The 14,883-nt window shown below is 43.0% G+C and overlaps 1 protein-coding gene across 5 annotated transcripts in view; it reads left to right on the top strand.

Annotated features, from left to right (window-relative positions):
- Positions 1-14,883, top strand: part of REXO5 (RNA exonuclease 5) — a 38,668-nt gene that overhangs the window by 6,612 nt on the left and 17,173 nt on the right. For 3 of the 5 annotated variants that reach the window (XM_038763787.1, XM_038763789.1, XM_038763788.1), the window contains exons 2-7: positions 371-541; positions 4,231-4,346; positions 6,241-6,367; positions 8,603-8,720; positions 10,470-10,610; positions 13,215-13,303. In XM_038763787.1, coding sequence (XP_038619715.1) covers positions 398-541; positions 4,231-4,346; positions 6,241-6,367; positions 8,603-8,720; positions 10,470-10,610; positions 13,215-13,303 — 735 coding nt within the window. In that variant the 5' untranslated portion in view covers positions 371-397. Of the gene's footprint in view, positions 1-370; positions 549-4,230; positions 4,347-6,031; positions 6,119-6,240; positions 6,368-8,602; positions 8,721-10,469; positions 10,611-13,214; positions 13,304-14,883 lie in introns of those variants that run through there. The other 2 variants (XM_038763791.1, XM_038763790.1) reach the window with 2 other exon arrangements.

Below are 14,883 nucleotides of genomic sequence, written 5' to 3'. Positions count from 1 at the left end.
AGCTGTGTGACTTTGGGCAAGTCACTTCACTTCCCTGGGCCTCAGTTACCTCATCTGTAAAATGGGGATGAAGACTGTGAGCCCCCCGTGGGACAACCTGATCACCTTGTAATCTCCCCAGCGCTTAGAACAGTGCTTTGCACATAGTAAGCGCTTAATAAATGCTATTATTATTATTATTGTTATTACCTCCCTTTTCCATCCTACTAACTCATAAACTTGCACCAGACGTAGAGTCAGGTCTCAGTTTAGGATTGTTTCTTCTGTAAGAGTTTCCAAACCAAGGCCCTGTTCATTGAAGTAGAAATTAGGTCAGATTCCCCCAAAGGACCTGACTTTCACTGGTGGCTTTTTTTTGGTTCCTAAACAGGTCAAATAAGCACCGTTGTCCAGAGAAATGGCCGAGGCCCCCTGCGTCAAAAAACAGAAGAGGAAACGTGTGTCGAATGGCGTTGCGATAGAGCCCAAAGTCATCAAAGTGAGTGGCGACCCAGGTGATGAAGAAACGGATGGAGATTCTCTGAGTCCACCCAAGTTAAAGGTGAGAGGTGAGAGAAATGTTTTTAACTTCTCTTGGTGGGGTAGACCTGCCGTAAGGGTTTGGGCACCCAGAGGATTTACTTTGCCTGGGGATCCCAGGGATCAGGCCCTGAGTTCTAATCCCGGCTCCACTGCCTGTCTGTTGTCTGACCTGGGGCAAGTCACTTAACTTCTCTGTGCCTCAGTTACCTCAAGGGATCAAGAGTGTGACCCCAGAGTGGGGCATGGACTGTGTCCAACCTGATTAGCTTGTATCTGCCCCAGCGCTTAGTACAGTGCGTGACACATAGTAAAGGCTTAACAAGTACCATTAAAAAAGAGTAACAGTAATAGTATCTATTAAACACCTACGGTGTGAAAACCAGGGAAAAAACACGCGTATGAGAATTAGGCAGGGTCCCTGGCCCCCCAGGGGCTCACAATATAAGAATAAAGAAGAGCTGGTGAAAATCACATAAACAAAGAGAATTATAGTGGCATTTGTTCAGTTCTTACTGGTTGCCAAGCACTGTACTAAGCACTAGGGTAGACATAAACAGTGGAAAGAGCACGGGCTTTGGAGTCAGAGGTCATGGGTTCGAATGCCGGCTCCACCACGTCTGCTGTGTGACCTCGGGCAAGTCACTTAACTTCTCTGAGCCTCTGTTACCTCATCTGTAAAATGGGGACTAAGACTGTGAGCCCCACGTGGGACAACTTGATCACCTTCTATTCCCCCCCCAGTGCTTAGAACAGTGCTCTGCACATAGTAAGCACTTAAAAATGCCATTATTATTATTATAAAGACATAAACTTAGAATGTTTCCTACCCTAGGTTTCCAAAATGGCCCATACGTTCCTGAAATGACCAGTTCTACAGTTTTCTCTCTCTGCTTTACCCCACCTGAGAGAAAAAGGCACTCTCTGCTACTTTCCTATTAGACATATATCTGGAAACGCTTCAGATGAGATTGGAATGTATGAATCTTCAAAAGAAATAATATGCAATACAAAACCGGCTAAGAGCTTAGAAACAAAAAAATCCGGTTTGACGGTCACTTTTCTGGCTGGAGAAATAGTATAGCTAGTGGGGTCCACCCCAGGGATCAGTGTTAGGACTGATTTTATTCAAGAGTTTCCTCAGTGATGAAAATAATAATAATAATTATGGTATTTGTTAAGCGCTTACTATGTGGCAAGCACTGATCGGGGAGGGCACCGTCAATTTTTCAAGCTTGTAGATGACACCAAATTCTTTTGGGTGATGAAATGCCATGTTTTTGAGGAAAAACTACAGGAAGAACTCAGAAAACGGATTGAGTGGGTAGGAAAAGGAAACATGAACTTTGATGTGAGTGTGAGAAAAACTAAAATGATGATGGACTCAGCTATCAATCTCAATTCAGGACAAGGCATCAACATTTCAGATCCTGTTCTGTGGAAAAAAAGTGCCACGCTCAAGGTCAGAGGACCAGAGAAACAAGGCAGAGATCAAGAGAAGCAGTGTGGCTCAGTGGAAAGAGCACGGGCTTTGGAGCCAGAGGTCATGGGTTCAAATCCCAACTCCACCACTTGTCAGCTGCATGACTTTGGGCAAGTCACTTCTCTGAGCCTGTTACCTCATCTGTAAAATGGGGATTAAGAGTGTGAGCCCCCCGTGGGACGACCTGATCACCTTGTAACCTCCCCAGCACTTAGAACAGTGCTTTGCACATAGCACTTAATAAATGCCATCATTATTATTATTATAAAATAATCAGGTTAGACAGTTCCTGTCCCACATAGGGCACACTATTAAGTAGCAGAAAGAACAGATATTGAATCCCCATTTTACAGATGACAAAACTAAGGTTCAGAGAAGTTAAGGGTCTTATCCAAGATCCCACAGCAGGCATATAGTGGAGCTGGGATTAGAACCCAGGTCCTCTTATTGTCAGACCTTGCTCCTTCCATTAGGCCGTGCTAATTGGGTTGAAACATTTATGTTGTTTTTGTGTGTTTAATGTTTAAAGCTAGTGATACAGAAAGCAACTGAATATTGCGACCAGAGGAGCAAAATTTCAAGTTCTTCGTGTTCATTGTCCAGCGTTAACGAGAGACGCAGCCACAGCAGCATTCTTTTTTCTTTTTATATATGGTATTTATTAAGAACTTAGAGTCTTGTGTCCCACATGGGGCTCACAGTTTTAATCCCCATTTTACAGATGAGGGAATGGAGACACAGAGAAGTTAAGTGAGTTGCCCAAGGTCACACAGCAAACAAGTGGTGGAGTCAGAATTAGAACCCGGATCCTTCTGACACACAGGCCCTTGCTCTTTCCACTAGGTCTACACTCTCTAAAGGTATTGTCACAGCAATAATAACACCATGCATTTGTGTAGCACTTTTATTTTCCAAAGCACTGATATATTCATTGTGATCTTTCCAAAACCTCTTTCAGGTAGACAGCCAAGGTAGAAGGGAGAGACTTGGTGCTTAGTACAGATTGTTGGCTGACTGGCTAATTCCGGGTTTTATTCAGGGTTTTGGTCAACTTCTAAATCAGATAGAACTTCACAGAATCTAGATGGGGTGTGGAGAGAGGAAAAATGCTGCTCCAGACAGTGTATCTGGCAACCGCTGGGCCTGAATGGTAAAAAGTTGCCTTCTCTTTTACCATTAAATACTATATTCGCACTAGTTTTTCAGCATTTGTAAGTGAGAAATAGCTTATTAAGGAACCAGAGCTATCTGTTAAAGAGCAGTCAATCCTGACTGCGGAGGCATGGAAATTGTGGGAGAGCTAGGAATAAACATTTCTGCCTTGTTTCTCTGGTCCTCTGACCTTGACCGTAGCACTTTTCTTCCACAGAACAGGATTTGAAATGTTGATGCCTTGTCCTGAACTGAGATTGATGGCTGACTCCATCATCATTTTAGTTTTCCTCACACTCCCATCAAAGTTTTCATGTTTCTTTTTTCTACCCACTCAATCCGTTTTCCGAGTTCTTCCCGTAGTTTTTCTTCAAAAACATGGCATTTCATCACCCAAAAGAATTTAGTGTCATCTACAAGCTTGAAAAATTGACTGTGCCCTTCCCGATCAGTGCTTGGCACATAGTAAGCGCTTAACAAATACCGTAATTATTATTATTATTCTCATCACTGAGGAAACTCTTGAATAAAATTAGTCCTAACACTGATCCCTGGGGTGGACCCCACTAGCTATACTATTTCTCCAGCCAGAAAAGTGACCGTCAAACCGGATTTTTTGTTTCTAAGCTCTTAGCCAGTTTTCTATTGCTTATTATTTCTTTTGAAGATTCATACGTTCCAATCTCATCTGAGGCATTTCCAGATATATGTCTAATTGGAAAGTAGGAGAGAGTGCCTTTTTATCTCAGGTGGGGTAAAGCAGAGAGGGAAAACTGTAGAACTGTCATTTCAGGAATGTGTGGGCCATTTTGGAAACTTAGGGTAGGAAACATTCTAAGTCTAAATGTCCGTGTCTGGTTAATTTTTTCATTAAAATTTAAAATCCCAGAGTGTAATGTCATTTTGGATTCATTTCGGTACAGCACAATATGCTTTTGGGTGGTTGCTAAATATCTTTTGACTGGTCTAAATTAGTGTTTTTATGTTGGTCCACACAGAGAGGATCGTATTAATTGGCTTTGTCCCTCTCCTTAATAAACACAGATTGTAGTTTTCTTCTGTGTTCCTCTTTGCAGAAAGCACGTTTGTCGGCTGTTTTGTTCGGTGACAATTGTGAAGTAAACCATGGTCAGATACAAGAACTTCTGAAGTACGCAACTTTGGGGAAACAGCACAAAGCAGCCAAACCCAGGTACAGGACAAGCCTAAGATTGATGAATGGTTAATTTGTAGGTTCAGATTTCCAACAGTATCCGATCACTTGGGAATATCAATACGGCGAAATCACAAATTGGCTTTGTTATGTTACCACCAGATGTACCTCAGGAGTGGCAAGATCTGCGGTGGGTGGGTCTAGGGCTTTGGAAAGCAGCATTTTTGCCAAGAGGGAGTGCTTGAATGTTTGTGAGTGGTGTTTTGAGTGTATTGTAAATACGGATGCTTATCTTTGACCAAAGTGATGTTCTTATAAAAATGTCACAGGCTTGTCCTTGTAAACCTAAATAATAATAATAATGGTATTTGTTAAGCACTTACTACGTTAAGCACTGTTCTAAGCCCTGGGGTAAATACAAAGTAATCAGGTTGTCCCACGTGGGGGCTCACAGTTTTAATCCCCATTTTACAGATGAGGTAACTGAGGTACAGAGAAGTTAAGTGACTTGCCCAAAATCACACAGCTGACAATTGGCGGAGCGGAATTAGAACCCATAACCTCTGACTCCCAAGCCCGGGTTCTTTCCACTAAGCCACGCTGTTTCAGGTGAAGGAAACATCCTGGAAAAGTTTTGGCCCGGTGTTTGTCACCATTCCTTCGATTGTTCATTCAATTGAATTTATTACGTGCTTACTGTGTGTAGAGCACTGTACTAAGCGCTTGGGAGAGTACAATACAACAACAAACAGAAACATTCCCTGCCCTCAACAAACTTACAGTCCAGAGGGAGAACCTGAGTCTTGTGTTTCTTACCTGATCTCGACTTGCACTGAGCTACTACCAATATCAGTGGAAGGTAACAGGAAGAGATATTTAGCCCAATTAGAGTGAGATATCCCTATCACCAAGGAACATGTTTTGGGCTTCAGTTGAAGCTCCCAAGTGCTTAGTACAGTGTACGGCATTCAAAAATACTATTCTTCTTATTGTAATTATTATTACTGTAATAGTAATAATTGTGGTATTTAAGTAAGCACTTACCATGTGCCACGCACTGCAGAGAAGCAGCATGACCTTGGGAGTCATGAAGTCACGGGTTCTAGTTCTGGCTCCATCACTTGTCTCCTCTGTGACCTTGGACAAGTCAGTTCACTTCAGTCTGCCTCACTTACCTCATCTGTAAAATGGGGAGCGAGACTGTGAGCCCCACATGAGACAGAGGCTGTGTCCAACCTGGTTTGCTTGTATCCACCCCAGTGCTTAGTATAATTCCTGGCACACAGTAAGTGCTTAATTAATGCCATAATTATTATTATTAGTAGTAGTAGTACTAAGCACTGGGGTAGATTCAAAATAAACAGGTCAGATATAGTCCCTCTCCCAGGTGGAGTTCACGGTCTTAGAAGGAGGGAAAACATATTTAATTATTGCTAAATTTCATTTTATATATATATATATTTTCCCCCTACAGCTTCAGGCACATCGGGTTTCAAGCTAATGATCAAGTTTTCCCGAAAAGCAACGTTTTGATTATTTTTATTTTGCTTTTCATTTGATGGAAAAAAATGCTGAAATGCAATGCAGTGGACTTTTCTCAGCAATTCAGTGTGTATTTTGCGCTTTCGATGAAATAAGAGTTCAACTTCTATCCAGCGCTTAGAACGGTGCTTTGCACATAGTAAGCGCTTAACAAATACCATCATCATTATTATTATTATTAGGGAGAGGAACGCAGCAATGGAAGTAGGAGCTCGGCTGAAGCCATAACCCTCTCATCTTCTGCCTCTGCTGCAGCCCTTTGGCAAGAAGTCAGTGAATAGTTTTTCCTTGAATTTGAAGGTTTTCCCACTCCCCTCTATCCCTACGTAGACTTTCCTTGTACTTAACTCCAGCTCATTGCCATGGTCTCTTCTGCATTGGTGTCTCCCAGCTGGTGCCGCCTTTTCCACCAAAGACACCTGAGGAGTGTGGCAGTAATTGTCCTGGAGGGAACGAGCCAGCTGCACTTCTACAGATTCTATCTGCAGTTCAAACACCTCCGAAAGACATTCAGACATGTAAGTTTCTATGGGGTACATCCGCCACAGGGGATCCCGAATGTGCCCTCTCAAAGAGAAATGTTCTCTGTAGGCTCTTGTGGATTCAGTCATCTGATCCGTCAATCGTATTTAATAATTATAATTGTGGTATTTGTTAAGCACTCAAATACGATCGAATGAATAAAGCACTGTTGGGGTAGATTCAAGGTAGTCAGATTGGACACTTTCCCTGTCCTATATCAATCAATCAATCAGTCGTATTTATTGAGCACTTACTGTGTGCATAGCACTGTACTAAGCGCTTGGGAAGTACATGTTGGCAACGTATAGAGACAGTCCCTACCCAACAGTGGGCTCACAGTCTAAAAGGGGGAGACAGAGAACAAAACCAAACATACTAACAAAATAAAATAAATAGAATAGATACATACAAGTAAAATAAATAAATAGAGTGATAAATATGTACAAACATATGTACATGTGGGGCTCACAGTCGTAGTCCCCATTTTAGAGATGAGGTAACTGAGGCTCAGAGGAGTTAAGTGAGTTGCCCAAGGTGTACAGCAGATATGCGCTTGCTGTTTGCAGAACACTGTACTAAGCGCTTGGGAGAGTACAATATAACCATCTAACAGACACATTCCCTGCCCAAGAGCTTACAGTCTAGAGGGGGAGACAGACATTAATATAAATAAATAAATTACAAGGATCCACTTGGTGGGGGCAGGTAAAGGGGAATTGTCTGTTCTTTTGACCAAGAAGTTCTAAGCAGATTCCCTCGGGCCTCTTTTAGCCTCTCTAAGGCATTCTCCTCTCAACTCTAATCAAATTACCCCCTTTTCTTCCCTCTTCTCTCTCTCCCCTCCCTCCCACCCACCTCCAAACTTAGATACTCTTAAACCTAAGTGTTGCACCACTTCCTGCTACACTCCTGGTGTAGGGATCAGGGTTGTGAGAAGAATTAAAGGAGAAAATTAGGAGAGTAGTCTTCTAAGAAATAACAGAATCTCAATAGGGGACATTCCCTGGGAAAAGATTGCTCAAACCTAAATTCTAGGCTCGGGTAAAACTACATGCATGTACCCTCATTGTTTTTAGTCCAACTGGATGTGGTGGATTTTGCTCCCTTAAAACGGGGGTTGTCTGCCTTTCATGGCCTGTGTCCTCTTTTAAACTAGGCTAAATTTGGTAAATTGATATCTGTGACACAGTCTTTCCCCGTGCTACAACCAACTCTCCGACTCCAGTCCTTTTACAGAAGAGGCAATCACGGTTCTCGCTTTTCTAGGCAAGAAAAATAGGGAGTAGGCAGTAGGAAGTTGAAAGCCAATGATCTGAGGAGCCACCAGATAATCAATCAATCAGTGGTGTTTACTGAGCGCTTACTAGGTGCAGAGCACTGTACTAAGCACTTGAAGACAGTACACTATTACTTTGCCCAGCCTATGACATGCTTGAGAATCTTCCCCTTCAGTGGACCATTGCTGTCCCCCTGAAGCTTGCTGTGGAGATTCTGCCTTCAGAAATTGGGCTACAAAATAGTTCAGGGTTTGAAATCATCTGTCCCAAATTTAAAAAATGCCCTTTTTTTCATCATACATCATTCCTGAAGTCCAGTGTGGTTTCCCAGGTATTGTACTTAATGATCACAGTTGGTTCACCCCACATTCCCCTGAGGAATTGGTGCTGAAACAGTAGCGGTGCACCTTGTTGAGGTCTTTCTGCTGTTAAAAAGGAGTGTTTGCTTCAGATTAGGTCGAGCCCAGTTTCATTTAGAGGGCAGTGATGGTAGGCTTTCTGAAATGATTTGGGGCCAGTCAGCGGGTGAGTCTTGGGGGAAATGGTGGTTGTTTTTAGTAGCCCGCTTTGCTCACCTTTTTCTTAACATGCGAATGGCTCTCCTATTCCACAGGGAGTGCCTTCACACCTCGTCTAAAATGTTAGCTTCTCATAAAAGAGCAGAGGTGGTGTGAACGGGGCCTTGTCAACACCATTTAAAAGGGAGAGTAAATCGCAGACAATGCCCTCAGTTTCCCAAACTGTCAGACTCAAAGCCAGATTTCAGAGCAGAAAGCTTCCAGTTCCTGGGCCTATACTTTTGGATGCAGTCTAGGTGTAGTCAGGAATTTTCATTTCTGTTTTAGGGCATCACCACAGCTGTTGCGGTTTAGCAAATTGATGGGGTGCTTCAGGAGACAATTTTTTGATACCCCATTGTTAACCTTTGTAAAAACCGATTTTATGGTTTTATAGAGATTCCGTTTGCCACCTCCTTCGGCAGATTTCCTGGCAGATGTGATTGGGATGCAGCTGGATCAAGGGGTTGGAGAAAAAATGAAAACGAATAAGGATCATCTCAGCATGGCAGAAGGTATGAACTTCAATGAGTGGTTCTTTTCCATAGTCATTTGTTAATTAGGCTTGGGAACAAAATGTTGGAAAGTAAAGTTTTCTACAGAGAGAAAACAGCCTACGTCAAATCATATTATTTTGGGTCACTTTCAGTGGATATAGATTCTAAAAATATCTCTTTTCTTTGCTTTAAGCTAGTCTTTATTAAAAGGAGTTAAATTCTAAGACTAAAGTAGGATATTGAAGAATTTCAATGCTGAGGCTTTTTAGAACTGTTGTGTTTCCACATAAACTTTCCATCTTCGTGTGCTTTTAAGGCTGTCCGGGATTGTTAGCTTCATTTTGACACAGCCACCCTTTCGGTGAGGCTGGGATTTACCAAACAAGTGGTAGAATTAAGATTAAATATGATGTCAGTATGAATTGAGAGCCCACTGCAGGAGAGCACTGTACTAAGCACGAGAGGTTTTACAAAACCAGTGGTAGAATTAAGATTAAATATGACATCAATATGAATTGAGAGCCCACTGCAGGAGAGCACTGTACTAAGCACGAGAGGTTTATGGCCTCATAGGTCACTGGGAAAGAGCTAGATCTTATCTGGTTATCTAATTATCTACCTCAACACTTAGCTCAGAGAAACCTTTAGTAAATATCATAATTTTAGTACTTATAATTATTTGGCTCTAGAGGAATTTAAAGGGGGGGACACGCAGGTAAAATTATATAGAAAAGCAATGGCTTAACCTTTCCATAATCAACTAAGTTTGAGCAGATAGATATATATCCACAATGGTCAAAGCATTGTTGGAGTGATGAGAACCAGATGGGGTTATTCTGGGGAGGCTTCTCAAACAGGAATCTTGAACGGTTTCGAAGAGAGGAGAGACTTAGTTTGCAGTAGGTTAGAACCAGGAAATACCATGCCCTTTTTTTGGTAATGACGTTCCCATTCCTAGCCCTTATGTTAAAAATGTGGCAGACACAGTGGGGAGTGTGAAAATGGTCCTGACCTATCCTAAAATGGGAAAATATCTTGAATTTGGCATTCAGTGGGACAAGGAAGGTGGGGTTGCTTTGAGTAAATGATAGTAGGGGGATGGCCAAGAATATCCCTATGTCCACTGTTAGGGAAAATGTGTTTTGGGGTTAGAGTCGCTAACTTCTCTTCAAACCTAGTAAACCTATTTTGGGGAGCGTTCTCAAGCTTTCTCCTTGGGACTCTAATTGCTCCAAGCCCTTTATCAAAACACTCCCTTTTCCGGGAAGCAGCAACCTCTCTTATCCGACAGCACTTAGCTGGAGCTCCATTTCAGCCTCAAATGGCAGCCACAGTCAGTCCTCTCACGGCAGACATGCAGGTTCTCGGGGCCTTTTTAAAAAATACCAAAGACTCATCTGCCAAATGTGTTTTTTTGAAGCGAGGATTGCTGTAGAAAATAACATTTTTGGCCTAGATCTGTGCCACACACTGACTTATTAGTGGAGATGGTCCTGGGCAGATAGGACGAATGCCCTTAGAGCAGGAGGCGACAAGCTGTGCCTTGGGAATTCTAACATCAGCCTGCGATCAGCTACTTGACAGACTGCATTTCAGGCTCTTCCAACCACCACCTGCTTCCCTTCCCCCTTGGCCACCCTCTGGGGCCTTGAGATGCATACCACACTTAGTTCTGTGAAGATAGAAGCCATTTCAGTCTGTCGGTTGATTAGTTCTGTGCACACCTGTCCAGGGCGATAACCCCTGTCGTTAAATTGGTTTCTCTAGAGGCATCACGGCCCGCCGCACAAGGCAGCGGAGACCTGCAGAACGATCCCATCATCCAGAAATATGGGTATGACAACGTTGGCCTCACCGAGTGCCTTCTCTCGGAAGAAGAGATGAGAAAATTTGACTTTCCTCTCCAAGGTTGGTGTGGGTTGCAATACATGTATTAACAGGGCTTTAAAAATCTCAGCAAGTACCACTCATTCTAGTTTTGTTTGCATGTCTTGAAACAACTGCCCTGGTCGCCAACCACCCTGGCCCTCTTTGTTGCAGTAGCGCATTTATTAGTAATAATAATAATAATGGCATTTGTTAAGGGCTTACTATGTGCCAAGCACTGTTCTAAGCGCTAAGGTAGATACAAGGTAATCAGGTTGTCCCAAGTGGAACTCACAGTCTTAATCCCCATTTTACAGATGAAATAACTGAGGTATAGAGAAGTTAAGTGACTTGCCCAAAGTCACACAGCTGATAGGTGGCGGAGCTGGGATTAGAACCCACGACCTCTGACTCCCAAACCCATACTCTTTCCACTAAGCCACGCTGCGTAGTTATTCCTGGAGCGCCGTGGAGGAATCCAGGCACATTCTTGCAACAATAAACGCTTTTCTGGGTAGACTTTGATGCGAGGGTGGGAGGAATGCTTATACGCACCCGCCCAGTACCGAATAAGGCATGAGTGCAATCTGTAGTGCTCTAACATGTGTTTTTAATACGTGGCCATAGCTTGGTGAAAAAATTAAGGAACGTTCTTTTCTCAGCGGGAATCGTCTCTGATGCTATTCATTAGTCAGCACGTGAGCAGATTGGGTTTAGGGAATCAGTCAGTGGTACTTTCTGGTACTTACTGAGCGCTTACTTTGTTCAGAGGACTGTATATAAGTGCTTGGGAGATTATGATACAACAGTTGATAGGCATGTTCCTCGCTCACAATGAACTTAACTGTCTAGAAGACGAAACTGATGGGCACATGCAAAGGATATAATAATAATTATGGTATTTATTAAGTGCTTACTTTGTGTCAGGCACGGGACTAAGCCCTGGGGTGAATACAGGCTAATCAGGTTGGACACCCTCCTTGTCCCACATGGGACAAGTTTCATACAACACAATAGCATGAGTGACAAGCGGGTAAAGCATTCTGCCTGTGATGGACATCACAGTAACTTCAAGAATTTGTATTAGGGGTTGTCAGTCATGGTGGATTCTTCAAACCATCCATTCCTTGAGTAATTGATTGTCACCATAATGTGATTTTTTTTTTTAATAGTATTTGTTAAGCACTTAGGATGTGCCAGGCGCTACTAAGCACTGAATCCCCAGTTTTACAGATGAGGTAACCGAGGCACAGAGAAGTACAGCGACTTGCCCAAGGTCACACAGCAGACAGGTGGCAGAGCTGGGATTAGAACCCATGACCTCCCATCTCCCAGGCCCATACTCTATCCAGTACGCCGTATTTGTCAAGGAGTGATGCTGTCATGTTTCCCTAACCTCTGCCTCAGTTTAGATGTACCACAAGGCACTGTCGTATTTATTGAGCACTTATTGTGTGCAAAGCACTGTACTAAGCACTCGAGAGAGTAACAACATAACAAACAGACATATTGCCTGCCCACAACGAGCTTACAATCTGCAGTGGTACAGTCCTTTACTTTGTGTAACTTGGTGTTTTGCAGCCTTCCGTTGTTTCATACAACACAATAGCACGAGTGACAAGCGGGTAAAGCATTCTGCCTGTGATGGACATCACAGTAACTTCAGGAATTTGTATTAGGGGTTGTCAGTCACGGTGGATTCTTCAAACCATCCATCCCTTGAGTAATTGATTGTTACCATAATGTGATTTTTTTTTTTAATAGTATTTGTTAAGCACTTAGGATGTGCCAGGCACTACTAAGCACTGAGGTAGATAAAAGTTAATCAGGTTGGACACTGTCCACATCCCACATGGAGCTCACAGTCTTAATTATCATTTTACAGGTGAGGCATAGAGAATTAAGTAACTTGCCCAAGGTCACACAGCAGATAAGTGGCAGAGCCAGGATTAAAACCCGGGTCCTTCTGACTTCCATTAGTCCAATCAATCAATCAATCAATCGTATTTATTGAGCGCTTACTATGTGCAGAGCACTGTACTAAGCGCTTGGGAAGTACAAATTGGCAACACATAGAGACAGTCCCTACCCAACAGTGGGCTCACAGTCTAAAAGGGGGAGACAGAGAACAGAACCAAACATACCAACAAAATAAAATAAATAGGATAGAAATGTACAAGTAAAATAAATAAATAAATAAATAAATAAATAGAGTAATAAATATGTACAACCATATATACATATATACAGGTGCTGTGGGGAAGGGAAGGAGGTAAGACGGGGGGATGGAGAGGGGGACGAGGGGGAGAGGAAAGAAGGGGCTCAGTCTGGGAAGGCATCCACACTGCTTGCTGGAGTTTATGGGAGAATTTGGGGTTTCATAATGTGCGTTTCATCCTTAAAGAATGTGTTATAGAAGAACTGATTGTATTTGAGAAACTGAGCAGAGTAGACTGCTTCAGTTGAGTTTTCAGACCTGGAGATGAAGGAAGAGGAACTCATTTGGGAAACTCCTGCTGTGCAACACAATTGGCAATTTCCTTGCAAAATCATCTCTGCCATTGACTTCTCTGAGCAAGTATGAAAATACCTCCTTGAACAGCCTGTTTCTTGTTTGTACTCAAGCTTCTTTATGTTCTTCCTTAGGATCTGATGGCTGTGAAAACTTTGTTCCCACGGAATGTGTTGGCCAGATAACCAACAACAGCCCCCTTTTTGGATTGGACTGTGAAATGGTATGAAATGCCTCTCATTGCCTTTGAAAAAGGAGGCACAGAAATAGCTATAATCCTCAGATTCTGTTGAAGAGGTGTTGTAATGCTGGTGTCAGTCAGTCAGTGGTATTTATTGAGCACTCACTGTGCGCAGAACACTGTATTAAGCATTTGGAAGAGTACAATTCAAGAGTTGTGGTAGATACTATCCCTGTCCTCAAGGAGCTTACAGTCTGGTGTGGGGGACAGATGTTAAAGTAAATTACATTTATTTGTTCATTGTTGTATTTATTGACTGCTTACTGTGTGCAGAGCACTGTACTAAGTGCTTGGGAAAGTACAGTGTAACAATAAACAGACACATTCCCTGCTAACAACTAGCTTACAGTCTAGAAGGGGGAGACAGACATTAGCACAAATAAATTACAGATCAATCAATCAATTGTGTTTATTGAGTTCTTACTGTGTGCAGAGCACTGTACTAAGCGCTTGGGAAGTACAAGTTGGCAACATATAGAGACAGTCCCTACCCAACAGTGGGCTCACAGTCTAAAAGATATGTATGTAAGTGCAGTGGGGCTGGGAGAGGGGAAGAACAAAGGGAGCAAGTCAGGGTGATGGCAGAAGGGAGTGAGAGAAGAGGAAAGGGGGGACTTAGGAAAGACCTCTTGGAGGAGATGTGCCTTCAGTAAGGCTTTGAAGTCAGGGAAAGTAATTGTCTGTTGGATTTGAGGAGGGAGGGCATTCCAGGCCAGAGGCAGGAGGTGGGCCAGGGGTCGGGGTGAGACAGGAGAGAGACACAGTGAGAAGGTTAGCACTAGAGGAGTGAAATGTGCAGGCTGGGTTGTAGGAGGAAAGTAGTGAAGTGAGGTAGGAGTGGGCAAGGTGGAAGAGTGTTTTAAAGCCAATGGTGAGGAGTTTTTGTTTGATGCAGAGTTAGGGAAACACAGAGTGTAAGGATATGTAAAGGAGGACTATAGGACTCGGGGGTGGAGTGGGTATCCAAGTGCTCAAGGGTCACAAACCCAAGTGTATAGATGACACAGAGAAAAGGGCAACTAGGGTGGGGAAATGTGGGGTCATTTAAGGATGATCTCTTGGAGGCAATAGGATAGTAGTGGGACTTTGAAGATGGGGAGAATAGTGGTGTGTCAGATATGAAGCTGGGGGTGGAGGGTGGTGGGGAGTCCTAGGCCAGAGGGAGGACTTGGCCTAGGGGTCAGTGGAAAGACAGGTGAAACTGAGGTACAGAGAGTTAAGATGATTTTAGAGGAGCTGTCTGGCCTGGGTTCTGAGAGGAGGGAGAGAGAGTACTTAAAACATTCATCGTAGGCACAAAATGCATTCCCTTGAACAACTATTTCAAGCCATTTCTTGCAAAATGTTCAAACATTGAACATGCAATTTGGAAATACTGTATTTGAGAACGGTACATATTAGGTTTCCCTACTAATAGTTTTGTGGAAGGCAAGTACCGCTGATAATTTTATAGTCTTCTGTAGAGAAAGAAAACAGATCTGGAGGGGTCCGGCAATCGCAGAAAAATTAACCTGGCATTCTTCCTCCTCAGTGTGCGTAAGTGCACGTGTAGTTAGTTCTCT

Source organism: Tachyglossus aculeatus, chromosome 21 (assembly GCF_015852505.1).
Source record: "Tachyglossus aculeatus isolate mTacAcu1 chromosome 21, mTacAcu1.pri, whole genome shotgun sequence".
NCBI classification, from domain to species: domain Eukaryota; kingdom Metazoa; phylum Chordata; class Mammalia; order Monotremata; family Tachyglossidae; genus Tachyglossus; species Tachyglossus aculeatus.
The sequence above is the reverse complement of the archived record's forward strand: the minus strand, read 5'-3'. Positions and strand labels throughout refer to the sequence as shown.